Source organism: Chinchilla lanigera, unplaced genomic scaffold, assembly GCF_000276665.1.
Source record: "Chinchilla lanigera isolate Chin_1 unplaced genomic scaffold, ChiLan1.0 scaffold00049, whole genome shotgun sequence".
Classification (NCBI taxonomy): Eukaryota; Metazoa; Chordata; class Mammalia; order Rodentia; family Chinchillidae; genus Chinchilla; species Chinchilla lanigera.
Window position 1 is genome coordinate 5,288,884 of NW_004955450.1, and position 23,693 is coordinate 5,312,576.

The following is a 23,693-nucleotide window of genomic DNA, read 5'->3' on the forward strand; positions in this document are numbered from 1 at the left end:
ACTGCATCACGGGGCAGTGAGTGCGGAAGGAAGGAAGCAGGGCTGGGGCCCGGGGGCTAAGGCTGCAGTTTCTCCTACAGGCAGCCGCAGGGCCTTTTTAGGGGTAAGGAGGGATGGCCAGGTCTGAGAGCCGCCTTGGGGACCTCTGCAGCCAGCAGAGCAGCAGAGGGACAGACGGTGACCTCACAGGCACAGGTGACCCCGGTGTCACCAGGGTCCTAGCACCGCCAGGAACCTGCAACAGCCTTTGTGTCTTTGACAGAATATTTCAGACAAGCATGCAGCTGTCGTCTAGAGTATGGGTTAGGGTTCACTGCATATGACAGCTTTTTGCGGGGGAGGACAGAGGGACAGAGAGACAGAAAGAGAGAAAGACAGAGAGAAAGACAGAAAGAGAGAAAGACTTTCAAGTATGGAGGGGCTGAGGTGGCGGAGGTGCTGAGTGAGGTCTTTGGCGACATTTCTGTCATGAACTGAGTCTTTCCAGGTCATCCTTGCCTTTGTACAGGCACTGTTTTACAAATAGAGCAGCGTGAAATTCACAGATGTTACCTAGAAAATTCAAGGAGCAGGGATTTGAAGAGAAGAATTTGTATGATGTTCCATGGTGATGCGTCGTTCCAGGAATGGAACAGCAGGTGTAAAAGGATTAATGTTAGTTCAGGTGCGTGGTACAGGAAGTCTGCTTTCCCCCTGGACCAGGGCGCCCCAACACAGCACAGCTCGATCCCTTTTCCGTCTTCCCAGCCCGCCCACCGCCCTGTCTGGGTCTCTACATCCTCTCCTGCTTTTCATCATCATTGTGAATATTATCTTTTTTTAGCTCGTATTTACAGCATACGATGTTTACATTCATTGTGGGTATTCGGTGCATGTACATGACTCCTCTTAAATCTTTTTACTTTGCCTCCCCTGACCCTCTGTCTCTCAGACCCTTGCAAAGATGGGAAGATAGCAAAGATCTATCTCAGAGATAGCAAAGATCTATCTTCGCATGTCTATCAAACTTTGTTTTGCTTTTTATTTACACTTTGTCTTACTCAAATGAAAGAAAGATACCATACGGTATTTAAGCACTGTGTCACATTTATTTCACTTAACATTGTCCAGGTGTATCCATTTTCCTACAAATGTCTTGAATTTTGTTCTTCTTTATAGCTGAGTAATATTCCATTGCATAGAGGTGCCACATTTTCTTGATCCATTCAGACCTTGAGGTTTTTTTTTTAAACTCCTACCCATGGTCTGGACTTTTAGGGACCTAGATTTTATCAGCACATTCCAGAAGTTTATACTATTGACCTAGAGTTCACAAGCGCAAGCTTGTGTAGATCTTTTCCAAGACTAATGATTAAGAAAATGAAGGGGAAAAAAGCACCCCGTATATCTTCATGGCTTCCCAATTAGCCCCCTGCATGGGTCTGCAGCCTGCTAGTGCTGAGTTTCTGCCCGACACTGGTAAACCCAGGACTCAGCAGGACAGACACTGAGAGACAAATGCTGTCCAGGTGGGGCCAGGACATCAGGACATCACCCGGGGGAGGGGCTCCTTGTCTGCACCCGCTGACCCTCGACACCTGTTCGGGGCTCACTGTTTGCACCTTCTAATAAGGTTGCTTCCAGGACCATGTTTTGTCCTTAATGCGGAAGCTCATTTCAGGCCAACTTTCTGTCCTCCGTCAGACAGAGGAGCCTGGGAATGGGGTCAAGGTTTTAGTGCATCCTAGAAATATGATCACAGAGCACTTTCGGGGCAGGAAGTTGTAACGTATTTTCCTGATTTCCTATAGTGGTAATGAATTAGAGTGACAAGAACAATAAAACCCGTCTAATAAAAGGCATCTGTAATGTTTGATCTGCAGTCCTCTGTTTTTACTCTGTTTGAGACAGGGTCTCACTAGGGGGCCCAAGCTGCCTTGACCGCGAGGTGATCCTCCTGCCTCAGCCTCGCCAGTGCTGGGATCACAGGTACGTGCCACCATGCCCAGCTGTTTTCACTTTATTGCGTCGACTCTTCAAGTCTTTCAGAGGCAGCCCAGCTCCTGAGCCTGGCCCTCCTTCTCAGGCAGGTCAGGTCCTAAGCTGGAGGAAAGGACACGACAAAAGCCTAACAAAGCCTGGAGGGTGGGGGGGTCCCCAATCTGTGATGGCCAGCTGCTGGGGCAGACGCCAAAGGATTACTCAGCTCAAAGCCTCGGATCTGCTGACGAAGCCACCAGAGGCCACCTTATCACTAATACAATTATTCCCCGAGGGGACGGGTCAGCAGCTTCCTGTGACTCCCGGGCTGGGGTGGGGGCGGGGTGGAGCAGGTGGGTGGTATGCGAGCTAACGGCAGAGCTGACCTCCTTCTTAGGGTCACCAGGAGGTGGCAGGCCAGGGGGAGGAGGGTGGCCTGGCCTGCCTTTGGGGCAAGGCTCCATCCAGCAGGCGTCTTGGGAACTAGTCAGCTTCCTGGATTTCTTTAAAATGCTCCTAGCCTGGCCATCCCCACCCACCCCAGAAAGCAGAGCGGGTGCCGGTGCACAGGCTCTGGAGCTGGAACCTGAGTGCTCCCTGAGGTTTGGGCCTGAGGCCGCTCCTGCAGCAATCTGAGTTCCGCATCGGGCTGTGAACCGTGGGCGGAGCCCGCAGTGGAGGCCACGGAGCTGGGCCCTGCCGGAGTTCCCTCCCTCGGAACATGCTTGCTGCCGAGCTCCCTCTTCAGAGCACTGCCTGAAAAGCAGCGCCCTCAGCCTGGCTTCATGAGCCCCACGGGGGTTTCTGGCCACCGATCACAGGACGCCGTTCTCCCCAGTGGCTGCTTTTTCTAGAGCAGAGAGTGCAAGGCGCAGAACCCAGAAAGACAGACGCCAGCCAGCGGGGAGTGTCCTCAACAAAGCTCCTCTGTTCTCCCCCAAGATAACATTGAGAAATAATCAGATCTCGTTGCACAGCTTTCCCGGCCCTTGGCAAGCGACAAAAGGCCGGGGCAGAACTGGAAGGGCCCAGTCTGTCCTAAATTGGGGAGAAACAAGGCAGTTTGTCCTTAGCTGGGGTAGAGGCTACATGGCTATAATGCTGGCCACCTGGGAGGCTGAGGCAGGAAAATTGCAGTTCAAAGCACAAGGATGTCACCCTGCCCTGTGTCTGTCGAGGTTTATTTTTGAGGTCCCAGGCAACGTCATGACAGCTGCAAGGGTTTACAGAACTGTCCCAAGTGGAACCGTTCCTGTAAGTCCGTATTCAAGCGTGACCTGGTGTGTATTCTCCTGTGTGACTTTGATACCGCATCAGCTGTGTTTTCCGACACGCTTTATCAGCTACACTTATTAATTTGGCCGCAGTATCCAGCGCCCTTCCATGAAGGGAAGCGCCTGTTCTTTAGAAAACGTCTCAGAACATGCACGAGCTCCTGGCTGTCCTAAGAGCCGGGGTACAGGACGGGGAGTGGCCCTGTTCCCGCCACAAAGGTCACCCAGCTCTCTGAACTCAGCCTAGCGCTTCAGACGCACAGCCTTCTTACTGCAGGCCCCTCCCCTCCGCCTCTGCCTCCTCCTCTTCTTTATACTGGGGATTGAATCCAAGGCCTTTGCACTGAGCCACATCCCCAGCCCTTTTTTTTTAAGACATCATCTCACCAGGTTGCCCAGGCTGACCTTGAATGCGCAGTCCTCCTGCCTCACCCTCCCAGAGTGTGATTCTGTCCTTTCAACCTTGTGCTTTTTCACAGTTGCTTGCACCAGCTCGGTTGGCATCGTGATACGCAAGATGCTGCTGTCAGTCACCAGGCACTGAAACAGCTACATACGGTTTTTAAATACTCGCTGGCATGTTTCCAAGATGGCTTTATCTGCCACTGGAAGGGGTTTTATATGTAAGAAAAATCTTTTAGTTTTTTTTTTCCGTTACCGGGAATTGAACTCACGACCTCGTGCTTGCCAGGCAGGAGCTGTGCCGCTGAGCTAAATCCCCAGCCCTGTAAGAAAAATCTTAAGATGAAATAACAAGGAACATTCAGGCATCGTGGCGCATGCCTATAATCCCAGCACTCAGGAGGCTGAGGCAGGAGGATCTATGTGAGTTCGAGGACAGCCTGGGCTACAAAGTGAGTTCAAGACCAGCCTGAACTGCATAGCGAGACCCTGCCTCAAAAAGACAGAAAAATAACAAGGAAAAAGTAGTATAAACACTAAACAAAAACCAGAACTAGTTCTCAGAGGCATTCTGACTGACACTAAATGTAATATATTTTTATATGTAACATATATTTAAATAAATATAAACATACAACACATATAATGCAATATACAATATAAAGTTTTTTTCAAATTTTACAGATCTTCTATGTTTCTTTAGCGGGAATGATGGTCTATCACTTATTTATCTCTGCCCCAGTCTCCCAGAAAACTGGGATTACAGATGGGTGCCACCTAGTAGAAAAGTTTGTTTTCTTTTTAAATTAAATAAATAAACGGCAGCGACACGTTTTCCTGCCATCCTAGCTACTTTGGGGCTAAGGCGGGATCGCTTGATCTCAGGAATAAGAGACCAGCCTGAGCAAAGCAGGGATACCCTGTCTCAAAAAAAAAAAAAAAAAAAGTCAGGCGTGGCTAAATTGACAACTGCAGCTGAGGGTTGATGTAGGGGATGGTCACATGGGTTTCCCTGGCCTATTTTTTGTTTGCTTTTCGTAGGGTCTCATACGGGACTCACTATGTGGCCCAGGGCAGCCTCCAATTTTTGGTGATCCTCCTGCCTCAGCTTCCTGAGTGCTAGGATTATAGGTGTGCACCTCCACACCCAGCTTTTTCTGCCCTATTAGCTCTAATTTTGTTTGTGACTGAAATTTCACACAAAATGTTAGTTTAAAATATGTACGTGCAGCCTGGCGTGATGGCACATGCCTGTAATCACAGCACTCTGGAGGCTGAGGCAAGAGGATCATTGCGAGTTTGAGGCCAGCCTGGGCTACAAAGTGAGCTCAAAGCCAGCCTGAACTGCATAGCGAGACCCTGTCTCAAAAAGACCAAAAAAAAAAAAAAAAAAAAAGACACTGTTAAAATATGTACGTGCATACAAGATGACCCCATGAAACTCGAGACAGGAAGGCTGTTGGCTGACCCTGGGACACCCTCTGGGCGCACTCTCTGGTCCAAGCCCCTTCTGCCTGTCCCTCCTTAGAGACACCTTCCGTGGCAGGTAGATTGGGGGTGAGGCAGAGAGCCTTGGGGTGTGGAGTTTGAGGCTGGGACCCCTCTGTAAAGACTCCAGATGCCATGTGGGTGTAAGCCCAGTGCTTCCCTCCCCTCCCCACCTACACCCGGTCCTGGCAGCCTGCAACGCCCCTCCCCTCTGCCCACACTTCCACGCCATGTGGTGTGTGTGCCCCCGGGCCTGGGTGTGCTTAGCCCCCCTTCCGGTCATCATCGTGGATTATCAGTGCCCACCAGTGCCCTCTGCCACGAACACGAGCTTCAAGAACAGAAATCCTGTCTGTGTCATCAAGAGGCTGGACACACAGACAGAGCCTAATTGTTTTTGAGCGACTAAGTGAGCGCAAGGTTCCCCTGGGTCCCTTGGTGCCAATGGCTCAGAGCAGCGCCCAGGCCTGGGGCTCTTGCTAACCGCCGTCGCCCTCCCTGCTGGCCAAGAGGTTAAGATCAACTGGGCGACTCTGGGCAGAGAGAAAGAGAGAGAAGGAAGAGGTGCTGCGTTTGATGAAGGAAGGGTTTTCAAGGGCGTGACGTGACTGAGAACCCTGATCCAGGCGCTGTTTCCCCGAGTGCCCAAGCTAAGCAGCTTCCCCTGAAGGGACAAGAGCCAGCAGAAACTCGGCTCCAAGACTGCTTGTCCCTTGCTGGTGGCCTCCGTCCACCCCTCTGTTCTGATCGTGTTCCCTCCCAGCTGGTGCTTATTACCCCGCTAAGCACACAACAGTGGGACCTCCGCCCTCTCCCACCACCCACCAGGCCACCACACCGGCACACCTGTCTGTGAGCAGTTGGCCCACTTCATAGCATGTTTCATTTCCCAAATTTTAGCATCTTTGGAAAGAATTGGAAACTGCAGACTTTATTAGTACCTTGATGCATCTTCAGCATAGGATTTACAACTTAGGGACAGATTCTGGCAGAGTCGTCCAGTGCTTAACGCACAGTTTTGTCCTCTCTGCCCAAGTGCCAAAGGGGAGCGCCTGTAATGGGGGCCATAAGCCTGTTCCATCAGAACACCTGTTGTGTTGTTGTCCTGCTGCACAGACCGGGACGGTAGCGCCCCTGCCACACCATAACCATCCGAAGATGAGAGCTGAATGGAAAGGATTGGTCACACTGAGTCATGGAACGTAGCCTTGGCAGTGAAATACAGCATTCCTTAGAAAGGATTTCCTGTGTTCCCTGGAGAACTGTGGAGATGATTTGGCAGAATGGCCCGAGAGAGTCTTTGACCAGACTTTTGCTTTTCTGTATTCTATGGGCAACTGCCTGAAGGATCTGGGGAGCAACAAGCAAGGAAGTCATTTGCGAGCTAAAACTGGGCACCACTGTCAGGTTAAATGTGGAGGACCTGCCGGTGACAGGAGCCATCCTCACACCGGTGCCGTCCTGCAGTTGTTCCTGGTCAGGTGGCTTTACTGTGTCACACTTGAGTCGGAAAAGAAAGGAGGAAAGGAGCAGGGCCAGCAGGCAGGCAGGTGACTTCCGGAGGAAAGGAGCCACCGGGAGCAGGAAGTGGGAGGAGCCTGGCTGGCAGGAGGCTGTGGATGCTGAGGGGCACCTGGAGCACCTGGGAGACTGACTCAGCGGCAATAAGGAGCTGATGCCCTGACTCCCAGAGCCGGAACGTTCCGCATTCAGACCGCCTGCTGCTCCCTCGTGCGCCCCCCACCAGAATAAGTGAGCTCTTTTTAAAATGTTCTGATTAGTACATGTTAGCAGTACATAATGTTTGCATTCATCTTATGGGTGGGTTACCTGTACCTAACATAGCTTAATTCTTTTCATTCCTTTACAGGTAAGAATAGCCACTGAACCCATCTTTGGCCAATATGATCTAAGAAGAAGTTGGCCAGGTACAGGAGGGGATTCTGGGACTGTGTTTGCTTTCTTGGTAAGGAGAGACAAATGCAGCTGTAAACTGCCCTTCCTATGTTCTTCCCCGAAGATGGATGTGACAGCTGGAGCAGTATAAGCTGTCTTGCAACCACGAGGGAGGGGTCAAGAGAATGCCAGAGACATAGGCCCTTAAAACCGTGAGTTCTTGAACCAGTGCCAACAACTGTCTCCCTCCAGATTTGTTATAAAAGAGAAACGAATTCCCAAACCTAAGCAGTCAGGTTTGCTTTTATGCATGGCCAAATGAATGCCTCAATGACACACAGGTTATCTGGTGAGCAAAGTTAAATTGTATGTAACACCGGGCAGAAAGGCTTGAAACCATTTCACCCCCTGTGGCTGGAAGAGTAAAGGGACAGGTTAAGTCCTTGAATCTCGACTTTACAGAAGACTTTTTTTCAGATGGGGGACAAGGTGTTGCTATAGTTCAGGTGGACCTTGCACTTGGAGCAATTCCCCTGCCTCAACCTCCCGAGTGCTGGGATTACAGGTGTGCACCACGGGCTGAGGTTCTTTTTACTGAAGGTATTTCTGGGGCCCTAACTGATCCAGCCACACAGACAGCCCCCAAAGCCCTCATGTGACGAGCCAGCTGCGCTTGAGACAGCTGAATCTTTCTTGGAGGGAGCTGTTGGAAACAATGAGGATAGACCATGGACAAGGTCAGAGAAAACACACACGTTAACGCCGCAGATCTTTTAACCACTTTATTGTATTTTTACAATAAAAATAAATTAGTCATACACAAAAATAGTTGTCATTTCTCCTGAAAACAGGCCACATTTACTCGTATAATCCACCACCTACTCTCCACTCCTTATGTAACAGTTTCACACCGCCCAGGAGCTGGGGTGGACGGAGTGTGCGGTGGGCTCCTTGCCTCTTGCTCCTGGCTCCACAGTCACAGGACAACCTTGTCACCCTGGCCCCGGTCCCCAGCAGGGACTACTGGAGCCACAGGCCTTCAAGCCTCTCCCCGCCCGATCTGCCGCTCTGACCCTGGCGGGCCTAGTAGCAGGAGACACAAGGAGGACAAGAAGGCTGTGGGACAGGCCCTGTGTCCTGCAGATGTGTAGGGACAAGGAGTGGGCAGATTATATGAGGAAATACAATGTTAAAAATGGAAAGATGGCAATCACGTCCAGGAGCGATGCCCTGGTGAAAGCCCTGACCAGTCAAAAAGAGAGTAATTTATATTCAATCTTAAACCCCAAGGAGTTTGACTCGTCCGAGTACTAAATGATGGTAAAAATGGACTTAGAATAAGGCAGTGTGGGGTAGCAACATTCCAGGAAGCTGGTTAGTATGGTCAGATGATTTTATACAAGTGTGGATGGTATATGCAAATAAATACCTATTCGGTCCCTTTAAAATTAACATACTCTAAATTATAGAACTATTTTGGTGTAGTGACTTATTCTGCAGATAGAGATCAGAATACATATTTCCTATAAACATCTTGTATTTACAAAGAACAACATAATAAGTTATCACAAAGTATATCCTTCTGTCAAACTGCAGGGGGAGCAGGGGGTCGAGGCAGGTGGGGGTTCCTTTAGGTACCAGCAGGGGTTTCCTGGCACCGCGCAGGGGCTCACGGTCTGGAAGACGCTGAGAATGTTGACCGGAAGGTGCCACCATCCAGTGGTCACTGTGCCATAGCACAAGGAGAATCTGGGGAGAAGCAGGAACCGGGCCTGGTTCATGGCAGAGAGAATCACTTTGTCCCAGCAGAGGTGGATGAAAGAAACGAGCCGAGAGAGACAGGTGGGAGGTAAAGGGCTCTTGGCTAACGGACGCACCGCCTCCCTGGTCCCATCATATCTGCGTTTTCTGTGACACAGGACCACACAGGGCAGCTCTGGCCAAGGTGCCAGTGGTTCTCTGAGATACAAGGCCACATTCAGCGTAGGGGACGGAAGCATCGATGGGTCTGAAATGGCAGATATGGTGGCAAAATGGGACAGGACATACGAGGGTCACACTCAGAGCCCACACAAAGTTGTTCTAGTAACATAATCACCACAGCCCAGAATTGGAAATGACCTTGAACACCGTGATGCCCAGCTAGATGTCTGAGACCCTCTCCTATATCCTGACACATGGTCATGTGGTTTTGGAGACACCTCCAAGGATGGGCCAGTCACCACCTGGCCTCTGACACTGATGCTTGGTTCTCCTGCAAGAGCAAACATCCGGCTCCCTGTAGCTTCTCCCTCCCGGGCCTAGGATGGCTCTCATGGTGCTCAAACCTTCTGCAGGCTCCACACCCTCACGAGGTCCTTCCAGCTCTTTCTAGCCAACCACCTGGTTTTCCCCACCTGGATGTTACACACGGTCAACAGTCTCCCGAAGTGTGGTCCCAGACAAAACGTGGTGCCCATGTGTTCTCATACCACCCAAACATCCTGTGAGTTTCCAATTTTGGTGGCTCCATCCCCCTTCCTTGAGTTTTGTCAACTGAAACACATCTCTTCACCTTTTACTTGTATAGTTTTTCAAAAATCCAAAGGTAGGTCTTTCTGTTGCTTCCCTGTGAGTTGTTAAGATCTGGGTTTTAATCTAGTCTTGTGATCTGTTTAGATCCAGCACCTGTTAGCTAAGCCATTAGCTCTCCAATTTCATATCAATCAGTTTCTTTTCTGGTAAAGTGTCTATTTCTCCATCTAAACCATGTTAAAAATGGCAAGGACGGGATGCTGGTCTCCACCTACTGGGTTGATCTAGATTATTCAATCTGGTTTAACTTCTGGTTGTCTTTCTTATCACTTCGATGTATGTTTTCTTTCTCTTTTAAAAATTGTTATCCCAACTCTACCCGAGCGATACTAATGGAAAAAAAGTGAACACACTAGTTTAGTACAGTAATATCTAGAGCTCTCTTGGTGTCAAACAGCACGCCTGGTAAAAACAAGTCAAACTAGTGTCTCCCATTTTCTGTCCTTTCATAAAGCTACCCTGGGAATGCGAGACTGGTAGATACTAAGGGAAATGAAGAAAAACACCCCAAAGAGCCCTGAGACGGAGCAGGAAGGCAGAGGGACAGACAGGGACGGTTCTGAGAGCTCCCGTCCTAGGTGTTCCCATCAGCTGGGCGGACCGCAAACCTTCACTGAAGGGAATTGGCTCCCTCTAGCGGTGGGCATGCAAGGAGCTTTGCAGCGTCCGATATTTCCGGTCCTTTTTCCAAGGGCTGGACCTGCAGGTGGCCCTCGGGCTGGGAAGGACGGAGGTCAGGAGGTGGCCCTCGCCTAGGCTGGGAGAGGCACGATTTCTGTCTGGGGTTGTGCTGAGTTCTCAGAGGGAAAACCCATAATAGCTTTAATTTATCTAATTTTAAAATTCAGAGCAGGGAATAAGGCAATACACTATGGGGGGGGAGGGCAGTATGAACATATAAATTTCCATTCCACATTGGCGCCTGGGAAGGCGCTGGTGGGTGATGAGAGGACAGGGAGGAAAGGGGTGCTGGGAAAGGAGACAGCACTGTCTGGAGGGAGAGCGCCCCGAGGTGGGCTTTCCTTAGACTCCGCCCCGGAAAGGGATCGCCGCAAATACCCAAGTCCCCGTGGGCCGCGTTGCGCAGCAGGAACACGTGGTTAGGGGCCAAACGAGAACAGCGCAACAGGCGTGGATCGGCTTTCTCAGACTGCAAGCTGACAAAGCCTCTGTTCTAGTCACCTGGTCCCAACTATGCTGAACCCCAAGAATAGCTCGATTGTTTGCTGGAAAGAAAAAGGCCCCTAGCTGGGGTCCTCTTCTCCCTGTGAAGGCATGGGCTGGCCCAACCCCACCCTTAGCAGGATGGCCAGGTCCTGGGAGGACCCGTCCTCTCAGAGAAGTGGTTAGGTAACACTGCTGGGGACAGTGTTGGATGCCAAAGAGACACAGCCACCCAGGAGCAAGAATTCCTGAGTTGGAAGGACTGAGGCGGTGTTCCTCTCCCCCAGGTCAGCGAGGTCTCTGGAGACAGAGAGCTCCCTCGGTGTGGTGGCCTGCACCCTTCGTGGGTGACTTTGATTGCTAGAACTTATTCTTTGCCTGTGCTAAACCAGCCTCCTCTCTGTACCTACTGGCCTTGGTGGCCCCTACGTGTGGAGAAAAACTCTCCAAGCAGCTCGCAAGGGCTGCTTGTTCAGCAGGCCCTGAAGGCACAGCGTTCGGAAAAACAAGAAGGCAGACTAGGCCCGAGTAAGGGACAGGCATAGGACAGAAACTTGCATTTCTGGGCGTCTCTGGTCTCCTTGTGCCCTGTAGTGCTGCAGCCGGGGCCGGAATGCAGGCAGAGGCTGGGACGCCCCAGGAAATGCACCTGGGCACCCCAGGTTCAGGAGCAGGCAGGACACCCCCCAGAGCACCACCCAGAGCTCCTGCAGGCCTGAGGCTGGAGGGATGCAAGCGGGTGAGCCCGACAGGGCCCAGAGCTCTGCAAATCCTCATCATCTTCGCAGGGTTTCCAGTCAAAATGCTCAGGTAAGCGTAAGGCTTGCTTTGAAAGGGAAATACACCCAGGACCTAAAACGGGAGACATTTACAAGTCCACAGTTGTTTAGCCTGATATTCTTCCTGATGGATGAAAGAAAAAAAAATTGAATTGTTTTTTAGTTAGTTCACTTTTCAAGGTGCAGTGCACCCCACTTCAGGCCAGAGGCCTCTGCGGTTCCCTTGCTGGGTGAAATGAGCTGGGAGACCGGATGTAGTGTTCACGGCTCCTTCCAGGCTGGCTGCAGGGACACGGATCTTGGTCAAGTCTACGGGAGGTGACGGCTGTGAGTCATGTGGTGAGGGGAGGGTTAGAAGGCACAGAGCAAAAGCCGTAACGCACTCCAGAAAGACCAAAGTGAGACTCTTTCTAATACGACCTGGAGTATTTGCGGGACCCACAGGCTAGACCTTGCACCGGCCACGCAAGGCACGGAGAAAGATGGCTGAGGACGGCGAGAGGGACGTGTCACTTGGGCTGGAACCAGAATATCAGGCACCCCCAGGCTCCCACTGTGGCTGTCCTGTCCCCAGCACTGTTCTGTTGATGATGGATTTAGGGAAGCCGGAGCCGTCCCTGGCATCAGACAGAGGGCCTGGCCTTCCCACTGTGGAGGGAAGAGGCTGAATCCTGGCTGTGTTTGCTGGTGGGAAACGTCTCAGCCTCCTGGCTGGAAAGGAAAGTGCCTCCTTTAGCCCCCATGTGGTGACTGGGATAGGTGAGGGCTGTGGGCAGGCGACCGGGCAGGCACTCAGCTCTCCCACATGGCAGATCCTGAGCTGGGCCTCAGATTCCTTGTCAGAAAAACAGTGGGAGAACGACTCATCTGCCGCCTCCCATCTGGGACGCTAAGGAGCTGGCATCAGGGAGTACACCGGCTGCAGCACCAGACAGCGCCCCAGACGTGAGGTTAGGTGTCCTAAGGCAGGAAGACGGGCTGATGGCTTTGGGAGTAAAAACAGGCACAGTGGGCTGAGGTCAGAGAGGGGTGCATGTGTCATCGCGGCTTAGGAAGTCTGGACGGGGGCGCTGCCTCCTCTGACCTCCAGGGGGTGCTCACTTTGGAGAAGCCAGGAGCACCCGGCAGGAACATCCGCCCACTTGCTCAACACCAGGGCTGCGAGCGCACTGTTCTCAGGGGCCGGGTCCTCAGGGTCCTGAGTCCATGGCAATGTGGAAGGGGCTTGCTGTGGTTTTCTAACACCCTGGCACCGAGCTCCCGGCACCCAAGGAACATGTGGCCAGAGCTGAGGGTGGTAACGACGTTTCGTTGGCCGGCAGCACCCCAGGACCAGGGATGTGCGTTATCTGCTCCCCAGGAAGCCAGTGTGCCTGGCGGCTACCCGGGTACAAGACGCGCAGCAGGCCGTCTTGTAGTAGTTGTAGACGCAGAGGCGCGCCTGCACCACCACGTTGCAGTTGTAGTACTTGTCCTGGCAGTTTTCATCTGCAGGGAAGACAGCAAAAGAGACTGCTTGAGCCCAAAACAAGCCGGGACCAGCGGAAAGTAAGGGAAGCAGGTGCAGCTTTTCATTCTGGCTCTGCTGTTTATCACCTATGTGAGGTGTGTGTGTGTGCCAACAGCTTACAGTGTTTTTTCATCCATCCATTCATTCATTCATTGTTTTTTTTAAGACAAGCTTTCACAATCTAGTTCAGGCTGGCCTTGAATTCACTGTGTAGCTCAGGCTGGCCTCAAACTCATGGTGATCCTCCTGACTCAGCCTCCTGAGTGCTGGGATTACAGGTCTGTACCACCATGCCCTGCTGGCTCTTGCTTTTGTATATAAATTTAAGACCCAGTTTGTGAGACTTTTTTTTTTTTGATACCGGGAATTGAACTCACGACCTCAGGCTTGCCAGGCAGGCGCTTTTGCCGCTGAGCTAAATCCCCAGCCCCTGAGCCCTGTTCTTTATGTATCTGTGTATTTTGTACATTTTCAAGAGCAAACCTTTAGTATAAATTCCTAGAAGCTGAACATAACGAGATTTTGATCTCTCCAAAAAGGCCAAAGAGCTTGACCCTTCCTCCACAACTCTGCCAGAGAAGATTAGCTCACTTTTAAAGAATCTGCTGATCTTACAGAAAAATAGATGCTCCTGTGCTTGTTTAAATTTGCATTTCTAATACTAGCTGCTTAAGTATTTTTTTTCAGCTTCTTATGGTAGATTTCTTTAAGTCTCTCATCTTTTACAAAAGCGGATCGCTCGCTTTTATTTTTATCTTTTCATTTTATTCACTTGGCTTTCTAAAAAAATTAATTTGAGTGAGCTCTGTGTATATTAGGGATCTAATGTTTTGTCTACCTGAATGGCATTTATTTGATTCTAAAATGTTTTCAGTTGTTAGATGATTTAGTAATGGCTTTTTGGGATAAAATGAAAAATCGTAATAATGTTTGCAAATTTTTAAAAAAACCCTATACTCACATACTATTTTCTTCTTTAGCATTAAAACCAAAATATACACCTACTTTCTTTACCTTCAGAGCTGGCCAGGAAGCCCCTGGACGGTATGCGCTCTGTAGTTTACAACTTGGGCTCAGGCCCTGGGTGTTTTTAGTTGCTTTGTCTCTGACTGTGCAGTTGTAAGGCATATCAAAAAATACCAAAGTTGTATTTACATATTCTCCTTTGTTGGTCTTATCGTTTCCCTTTTATCCGTAATTCAATTTCTTATCAAGCCAAACAGTTTTTCCTCCTTGCAAAGATACCATAGACAAGCTAACTGGGGTGGTTAAAAAAAAAATCACGAGAAATTAGTAAGAAACTTTTGACAAACGCTTGCTAGCTGAGCGGCAGAGCTTCGGAACACATGAGTCACTCTGAGCTTGGAAACTTATATAATCAATTCCACAGATCTGGCAATTTCGACCTTCTTGAATTATCCATGTCTGTGGGCTGAGACAAGCAGACTGTATATATGTTTCTTTTCAATGTTCATTCATAATATGCTATATTACTTTTAAAGTAATATAGCAACTTGTGATCTAAATTCAAATAAAGTTTCACCTGTGTGGCCCTGGCAATGCTAAGGGACCCAAGGTAGTTATTTCAGTATTATTCCTAACCTTCCTGGTTGGTTGCTGTCTTTTAGGTTGATTATAACACATCCTTTCCTCCTTAGATGTGTTTCAAATGTTTTCTTTTTTTAATTTTCTGGGGTTTTTTTTTTTTTTTTTTGAGACAGGGTTTTGCTATGCAACTTAGGCTGACCTTGAACTCATTATGTAGCCTAGACGGGGCTCAAACTCATGGCAATCCTCCTGCCTCAGCCTCTCGAGTGCTGGGATTATAGGCGTGCACCACCATGCCCGGCTTCAAATGTTTTCTAACAAATTTTTCCTGTTCTCTTCCTCTCCCTCTCCTTCTCTTCCTTTCAACTTCGGGTACGATGATTTACCATGAAAATTGTTTTTAATTTCACACATAGCCTCATTTATGGTTTGGAGTCTCACAAAGTTTTTTACCAATTCAGAGAAATGTATATTTTTTCCTTGATTTTTTACACTGTGTTTTATGTTAGGATCGTTAATCCATTAGGCACGTGTGCTATTTGTACGTGGTATAAGAGCTAAGGCTTTTTTTTTTAAACAGATCTTTGATTGTTTCAATACTGTGGAAGTCTCTCTTCACTTAACGTTCAACCTTTATCACATTTAATTTCTCTTGTGTAAAGAAGTCTGCTTCAGAATTCTGTATGTAACACTGGCATGCCCGTCCCTGTCTACGTTGGTAATGTGTAGTTTTCATTTCTGTAGCTTCATCATATGCATGCATACCTGGGAAACAGCTGTGGCTTGAACATAGTTTGTCCCCTGACTCATGCAAGCATTTAATCCCCAAAGTCTGATGCCTGTGAGCCAAGTGAACCTCTTTTATTTATAAAGTTAGCTTGCCTCAGGTGTTCTGCTATAGTGACAAAGAGTTGATCAATACACAAGGCAAGCTCTGTGCAGGCAATTCTTTTATTATCTTTAAAATATTGAGTCTTTGTTCTCAGGAAGTGTTAGTTATTCTATCCACTTATGTTTCCTTTTATGTCCCACAGCACGGTTTTCTTATTTTTACTTTTTGATTATTTTTCTGTTGCCAGTCTTAGATGCTGCTTGTTAATTTTCTTCCTGTGCATTATGGGGTAAATAAGAGGTGATCCCCAAAAGACTCATGTATTGCAGCGGTGCTCATAGGCGGGGTCTAGAACAGTGACAGGATCACCAGGGCTCTCACTTCATCCACAGATTAATCCATGGGTGACGGCATGATTTCATGACATTATTGGGGGGTGACAGAAACAGGAGGTGGATGGCAAGGACATGAGGTTGGGAACTATATCTTTTTCTCTGGCTCTGGCTCTTTCCTTCCTACTCCACTTCCTGGCTTCCATATAGTGAGCAGTTTTCCTCTGTTATAATGTTCCACCATGATGTTCCATTCTGATACTCTGCCATGATGTTCCACCATGACGTTCCACTGTGGTGTCCCACCATGATATCTCATTGTGATATTCCACGGCACCCCAGACCCACAGCAACTCAGCTAAAACTTCTGAAATTCTGAGCCCAAGTACAGTGGAATCTCAGTTTACAAACTTAATTCATTCCACGATTCTGGAAAAGATGGCCACATTCATGTTTTGCGGGAAAGATGGCCGTGCTTGTGTTCATCACCCAATGCAGAGTTCACAAACAAAAACAAAATTTTGCCAAATGCTTCTGTTGTGAACCAAATTGCTCCAAACCAAAGCGATCATGAATTGAGGTACCACTGTAAACCTTTTCTCCTCTAAGTTTTTCTTCCCAGCTATTTGGTCACAATGATAGAAAATCAACTAATATACTAAGGAATGCACGTTTTGGGGGGTTTTCTGGGAATAGTCACCCCCATAACTTTTACTTAGTAGCTATTACTGGCACACAGGAAGATCTTGATGACAGAGCACCCATTATGCAAACAGCACAACTTTCCTGGTACGGAAAGCACATTGGGTCAGCTCACTGAAATCGCAGGAGAAATCCACTGCCTGACAGTCTATTGTGACATCCGTGCTTCCTGTGCTATTGCTGTGGAGACAGGAAGAGTTCTGATAAGGGGGTCTAGCATGTCTGTTCCGGAGCCAGTCCTGACGCAGCCTGGCAGAATATTCTGCGTAGATCTGGGCGGCACTTGGGCATCCATTGTGACTCTGCACTGTGTCTTCGCCATCTTCATAGCACCCTTCTTTGCCCAGGTCTTGTGCAGGGCACCTTCAGTTGGACTTCCAGCTCTCACCAGTGCTGTCCTCCGAGGAGCTGGGTCCCATTTCAAGGTGGCGGGTGGGGTCCTCTGAATTAGCGCTGCTGTTCCCTGCAGGACTCTATCCATCATGGAGCCCAGCTGTCCACTGTCACCGCCCACTTCTTGAGTCAACTGTGTCCTCTGGACCCTGGGTCTGCGCTATGCACTGAGGAAACCTGCTTCGACTGTCACCGTCTCTCCCCATTCCTGGCCCTCCCTGCTCTCCTCGACCTCCCAGCTGCATGCGGGTGTCTCCAGGCTCCCTCTCACGGACAATTAAGGCAAAATTTTACTACTTTTCTTTTTTTTTTCACAGAGTTGGGGACTGAAGCCAGGGCCTTAAGCACTGTAGGCAAGAGCTCTGCAGCTGACCTACATCTCCAGCCCCACGTTTTACCACTTAAGGATGGTGACAGAATCGAATCGTTATGTTCATTTTTATTTTAATCAATTTGTCCTGAAGTTTGTCTTCTGCTAGGCAGCTTGGATATCCAACCGTGCTGTGAACAGTCATTTTACATTCTTACGCTAAGAATTTCAAAGCTGCTTTGACCTTCTGAACACTGCCACTGTGCACAAGGTCACAGGGAGTCCCGGATGGAATTGGCATTTTTACAACAGAGAACTTGGCAGAGCTTTAAAAAACCCAGACCTCTCCTCCAACTCAGGAATCTCTACTCACCAATTTCAGGGATGCAGTCCTGAGGGTTGCAGGATTCTCTCTCTTCTGGTTTCAACTGAGGGTCACAGAGATTACTTAGGGTCATGTCATCTGCCAGGCACCGCACTTCCCGGACACGAAAGCCACCCTGGCAGCTCTTGGAGCACTGTGTGGCAATAAAGGGGGAGGTCAGGTTACCCAGCAGCCCTTCAGCTCTGCACACCAACGGGGAGGATGCTGAGAAATAGCCAACACCTTCCAAAAGGAGATGCAGTAGCCAGTCAAACTCCTAGGCAACTGTCAGCCGGCATCAACAACTAGCAACTTGTGCCAACCGAGCCCATGCACCCCCACGTGTTCCACTTTCATTCTGTTCTGAAGCCGATCTAGAGACATTTTTTCTATAGATTTTACTTTGTACCTCTACAAGACAAAGACCCTTAAAAATCACAACATCATTGTTACACCTAAAAGTTAACAATGGTTCCCTGTTATCTTCAGACATACAGGATTCCTATTTCCACTTTTCTCATGAAACTTACAGATTTTCAAAATGATTCTTTCGGTGTAGAAATCAGGATCCATATCAGGCCTGCACATCGCAACTGACTGTCTTTTTTTCCCTTGTTTAATCCACAGATTTCCTCTCTTGTACCGCCTCTTTTGCTAGCTGTGGTGTAATGGTTACAGTCATAACTACTGTCGTTTTTATTTGATCAAAGAAACTGAGCCATGGGTTCTGCAGAGTTCCTTAGAGTCCTATGTTGCTGACAGCAACCCCCTGGTGTCTTTTAATGTGTGCTTCTGTTCTCCGTACAGTAACACCGGTTCACGAATGCTTATGTTTACGAACAATTCGGTTCGAAGACAGAGGCATTTGGCAAAATTTTGTTTCCATCTGTGAGCTCCACATTGGACAACGAACATGACTGCAGCCATCTTCCCCAGAACTGTGGAATGAATTAAGTTTGTGAACCAAAGTATTACTGTATTTCTGTTAATTGGAAGTTGGATCTAGAAGAGGTCTTCACAGGGGCAGGTTTGATTTATAGAACTGTATGCTCGCCTCCATTCTGTGGACATCATATTGATATGCAGTGTCCAGACCCATTGGTTCATATGGAGCTGATGACGGTGATTTTTCTAATCCTATCGTTTCTTCTTTTCAAGAATCCTACTTCTCCCACTCTCATGTTTACTTTTTGGTTATCCAGTGGTACCATTTTTTTTTTTAAGAAAAAGACTGAGTGAGTGCTTACTTCTTTTCCTTTACATTCCACTTTTTAGAACAAGTTGGTTCTCTAACATACTATAGTGGTGCCTATTAGTTTTTAAAAATTATTACAGATGGATGTGGTGAAACATGTGTAATGTGTTTCATTTAAGTCTGCTGTCGTTAGCATTTTTACTGCTGCTCAAGCTGTGCCATCACTGGCTAATGGGGGCCTCTAAGGGTTGCCTCTTCAGTGCTGTGGACGTGAGCTCTGCTGTCTTTTAGAACTTCTTACTGTAACTTCTTACTGCGTGGGGAAACACTTCCCAGATCTGGAATCTGCCATTCCTCTTAGAATCCCCGGTTCTTTATTGTGCCAATGGATTCTCAAAGTCACCTTCCAGATGTAGGGGTGCCCTTCCTTACTGGATCTGTCATTGTTTCTAGGCTTTTTCAGCAGTAGAAACTAGGAAATATTTTTAAGATGAATTAATCTCTAAGTTTACTGGCTAGTCAAATCCTTTCTACCTTCATCCCTCTGCAGCAGTGTTTCTCAAAATGCAGGCCAAAGACACCTGTGTCCTGTTTGTTACAATACAAGTTTCTGGCCAGGCGTGATGGCGAATGCCTATAATCCCAGCATTCAGGAGGCTGAGGCAGGAGGATCACTGCTAGTTTGAGGCAGGCCTGGACTACAAAGTGAGTTCAAGGCCAGCTTAAACTACATAGTGAAACCCTGTCTCAAAAAGACAAAAAAAACCCCACCCCCCGCCAAAAAAACCTAAACAAAAACCAAACCAAACCAAAAAAATACAAGTTTTTTGGCCAGGATGGGCCTACAATTGGTCTTTTCAGACTAGATTCTCGGAGAAGCTTGGGAGTAACTGCGTGTGACCTATCCAGTTTAGAAGCCAAGGTAATCCAAGCCTTGAGTCTCCCCCGACTCTGCAGGTTGTAGGTCACTATGGGAATCCAGCCCCGAGGCAGGTAAGGAAGGTGAGTAGGGAAGTGGCTTTAACGTGGCTCCATCAAGAGCCCCCACTCACCATGCTCCATTCCGTGCTAAACCATTTGGCCCCACAAGGCTTGAGGTGGCAGGACTGCTGGCTGGGCGGCCGCTCCAGGAAGGCGCACTCGTAGGGCTCCAGCACGGCAAAGGTGTCCGCGTTCTTCCTAACACAAATCACCTCCCGCTGCTGTGTCCCATTCCCACACTCCACGGAGCACTGGAGAAAGAAGCAGAGAAAGACAGTGTCATTTGACGGACAGGACGGTGACGAGAACGAACGTCCGTCAGGGGACAGCATGTGCTCTGCCCCCGACCTGGCGAGGGAGAACCCCAGGGGCCTGAACACGTTTCTGCAGGAGACGCTGCATGTGGCTTCCGGTTTTCCTAGCGGCTCTGCCCCCAGCGCGGAGCCTCAGTGCCCTGCTCTGTGAGACCCTGAGGAGGCCCGTCCCCCACATCATGCTGCTTCTGGGCTGGCACGGACAGCTCCCCTCAAACTCTCTACAGCAACCAGCAGCCAGCTGCTGTGGTTGTTTCTGTCCAGGGGACTGCGACACCTCCCAGAGGGTCACAGTGACACTGATGAGCCGATGCTGGGTTTTATCTACTGGTCTCTTGGGGGGTGGAGAGTTAGGGCTCGGGTTGGGATGTCAGCCTCCCAGAGCTGTACACCTGTGGCCGGAGGGGCTCGATTCATTTTTTTCTTTTTGTCTTTTTGAGACAGGGTCTCGCTATGCAGTTCAGCCTGGCCTTACGCTCACTTTGTAGCCCAGGCTGGCCTCGAACTCCCAACGATCCTCCTGTCTCAGCCTCCCAAGTGGTGGGATTACAGGGCTGCACCACCACTCCTGGCAGGGGCTCGATTCAAATCCTTCAGACACACAGATGGAGAAGGGCACCCCTGACGTGGGACAATGTCCTCCGTGCTGACCCTCCCTGCCCAACAGGGAGGCGGGCAGGAATTTTGCCCATGGTGTGCTCTGCTTTTCCCTGGAAAGTGGCTGAAGCCCACACATACGGCACCCACAGAGGCCAGGCAGGTGGTGATGCCACGGTTGGGGGGGGCACATTCTGTGAGCCCATTAAAAATACGATGCAGATAGCTGTCTGCTCCCAGATGGTATATATGGCTTTGTAACATGTTTTTGTTCATGTTTGCTTTCCTCTTAACACTGTTTTTGTTTTGTTTTTGAGATGGTCTCACTATGTGGTTCAGGCTGGCCTTGAACTCACTCTGCAGCCCAGGCTGGCTCGAACTTGTGGCAATCCTCCTGCTTCAGCCTCCCCAGCGCTGGGATTACAGGCATGAGCTACCATGTCCAGCTGAAAAACCCTTTTTCCTTTTGTGACTATTTCCTTCACCAGGCAAATGAGTATTTTTGTGGTTCTTGACTTTTATTGCCAAATTGCTTTCCAAAGGCCTTGTAGTGATTTAGAAGGACAAGGCAGCTGATTTTTTAAGGTCTGTTTTTAAAGTGACTTAAGAAATACAATTCTCTATGGTGCCAGAGGCCCCAGAAATGTGCACATGAGGGGCATTGGCCAAAATGTCCCTGTAGAGCCGGGCAGCACTGCAGGCCAGACGCTAGGCAGCCCGAGAACTGGAACGTGGCAGTAATTGCAAGGAGGCAGGCGGAGAATGACTATTCCCATTTCCTGAAAGGATTTACATGCAGTACTGGAGCAGGGAGGGAAAAACTGAACTCATCAATTCATTTTTTTACTAAGCACTTGGTATCACCTGTTCTTTTTTGTTTTTTTAGGTACGGGGAATCAAAACTCAGGACCTTGCGCTTGCCAGGCAGACACTGCACCACTGAGCTCTCTCCCTGGCCCTCACCTGTTCTTTATAATGTGCAACTGCGACTTCCCCCACTTTAGCTTCTGACACTAAAGTGTGGGCAAAACTGGCTTTATTCCTGGTGCCAGCAGCAGCAACAGCAGCAGCTGCTAAGACTTCCTGTGTTTCATGTATGTCTGGCGCTTTGACATCTTAGGGGCCATATTTCACAACTTCATGTGCAGCCCTCATCCCCAGCATCTTAGAGACAAGGAAACTGTGCCAGGCCAGACGCTCCCGAGGGCAGGGATGCTGGGTGTCACCCGAGTGCTTAAATGAGCACCTACTAGGTCGTGGCTGAGTTCTGCTGACAATGCAGCGCCAATAGCCCAGGTAGCGTCTTCTCCAGGGTCAGGGGTAGCAGCGGCTCAGCTGGGTTCAAAGCTGGGACACCTTTCTTGAAGTCCTGCCTCTTAACCCCTCTGCTGAGCTGCTGCCTCTGGCGAGGGACAGACCCCACCTCACGCCGGCTCTGTCCCTGGCCACTCACCTGGCTCCAGCTCCCCGAGAACCACTCCACCTTGCCCGCGCAGGGCCCGTTGTCGCAGGGGGTGGCCTCGGCTGGCCGGTTGTTCCCGCAGCCCTCCAGGGGCAGGCTGCTGACGTGATTGGTCATGCACACCACGGAGCGCGTCCGCACGCCGGCCCCGCACTCGGCCGAGCACTGCGGGACAAGGAGGAGGCACATTAGAGGGCAGACACGTGGTCCAGGGGTCCCTGGAAGTGTGAGGGTCCCTGGAGGTCCCTCTCCCTGCGCCTCCTCCCCAACTTCACCCTCAGCTCGCTCCACTCCAGTGGTCGCCCCTTGTGAGCCCTTTTGCTTGCATTTTTGAGACAAGGTCTTGCTACCTCAGCCTCCTGGGATTACAGGCATGCACCACCACACCCGGTAACTTTCTTGATTTTTTGAGTCAGGGTCTCGCTATGCACTCCAGGCTGGTCTCAAACTCACGATTTACGGAGGCCAGGCCGCTAGGGGGCGCACAGGATTTAAGCGTTTTTTAGTTATCCAAAAGCTGAGAAGGCGCCTACCATTGGCTGAAGCCCATTATACCGCGGCAGGCACAGGACGAAGCAAGGTGTGAGGCTGTCGCTCACTACATTTCCTGTGTCACTTTTTAAAATAATTTGTTTTGTTTTTTTCCAGTACAGGGAATCGAACTCACAACCTCCCGCTCGCCAGGCAGGCACTGTGCCGCTGAGCTAAATCCTCCTCCTGTGTCACTGTTTAGTGAAGTCGCTAAGGAGACCCAGCGAGTTCTTCTCACATTCTCTTCTCCGCCTCCAGTCCTCAGCCCTCGAGAGAGGACACAGCCTGGAACAACGAAACCCGGGCCTCTTCTCGAGTCCCGCGCCCATCAGCCCTGGGGTCCGCAGCCAGCGCCCTGCTCGGGACCCCGCAACAGTGCGCCTGGCACCTACCCTCTCGCTCCACTCGGTCAGGAACCAGCTCTTGGCGCAGGGCCCCATGTCGCAGTTCTCGATGTCGTTGGGCCGGAGCTTCATGTTGCACTCCTCGTCGGCCACCACGTCGCCCAGGTTGCTCACGCACTTCACGTCTCGGGTTCTCTGCCCCACGCCGCAGGGCACGGAGCACTGAAACACAGCAAGCCCGCGTCAGCGCCGGGGCCTCCTTCTGTGTCACTTGCCCCTGGACGGGGTGAGGCCACTTGCCTCGCGGGGTCCGCTGAGTGCAGGGACTCCCAGGAGCAGCCCTAGGGAATCCTGCCTACTTCACTCTCTGGGCCTTGGTTTTCCAACCTATCAAATAGAGCAAAATTGGAAGGAGTCAACTCTGCTTGGTGCTTGTTTTGAGGTAGGGTCTCGCTATGTAGTTCAGGCTGGCTGTGAATTCATGGCGATCTTCCTGCCTCAGCCTCCTGAGTGCTGGAATGACAAGCATGTGTCACCACACGAGGCTCCAATTTCCCAAGGCACATGGAACCAACAAGGTCAGTAGACAAGGAGTGCACGGGCTCACCACGAGGCGGGCTGTGGGTGAGCTGCCCTGGCCGGAACCCTGTCCAGCTGTTAGTGTAACTGTGATCTGTAAACACAGCAGGTGGGCACCCCTGGGATGGTTCTTCACGGGGGACTGAGGATTCCTTAGCTCTGG

The 23,693-nt window shown here is 49.9% G+C and overlaps 1 protein-coding gene across 1 annotated transcript in view; it reads right to left on the bottom strand.

The window, feature by feature from the left end:
- Nucleotides 1–7,786: 7,786 nt before the first annotated feature.
- Nucleotides 7,787–23,693, bottom strand: part of Thsd4 (thrombospondin, type I, domain containing 4) — a gene marked incomplete in the record, with an annotated part of 530,583 nt that continues 514,676 nt past the window's right edge. The window contains 5 exon segments of the mRNA XM_013518949.1: nt 7,787–13,024; nt 17,537–17,681; nt 19,775–19,954; nt 22,068–22,241; nt 23,000–23,173. Coding sequence (XP_013374403.1) covers nt 12,882–13,024; nt 17,537–17,681; nt 19,775–19,954; nt 22,068–22,241; nt 23,000–23,173 — 816 coding nt within the window.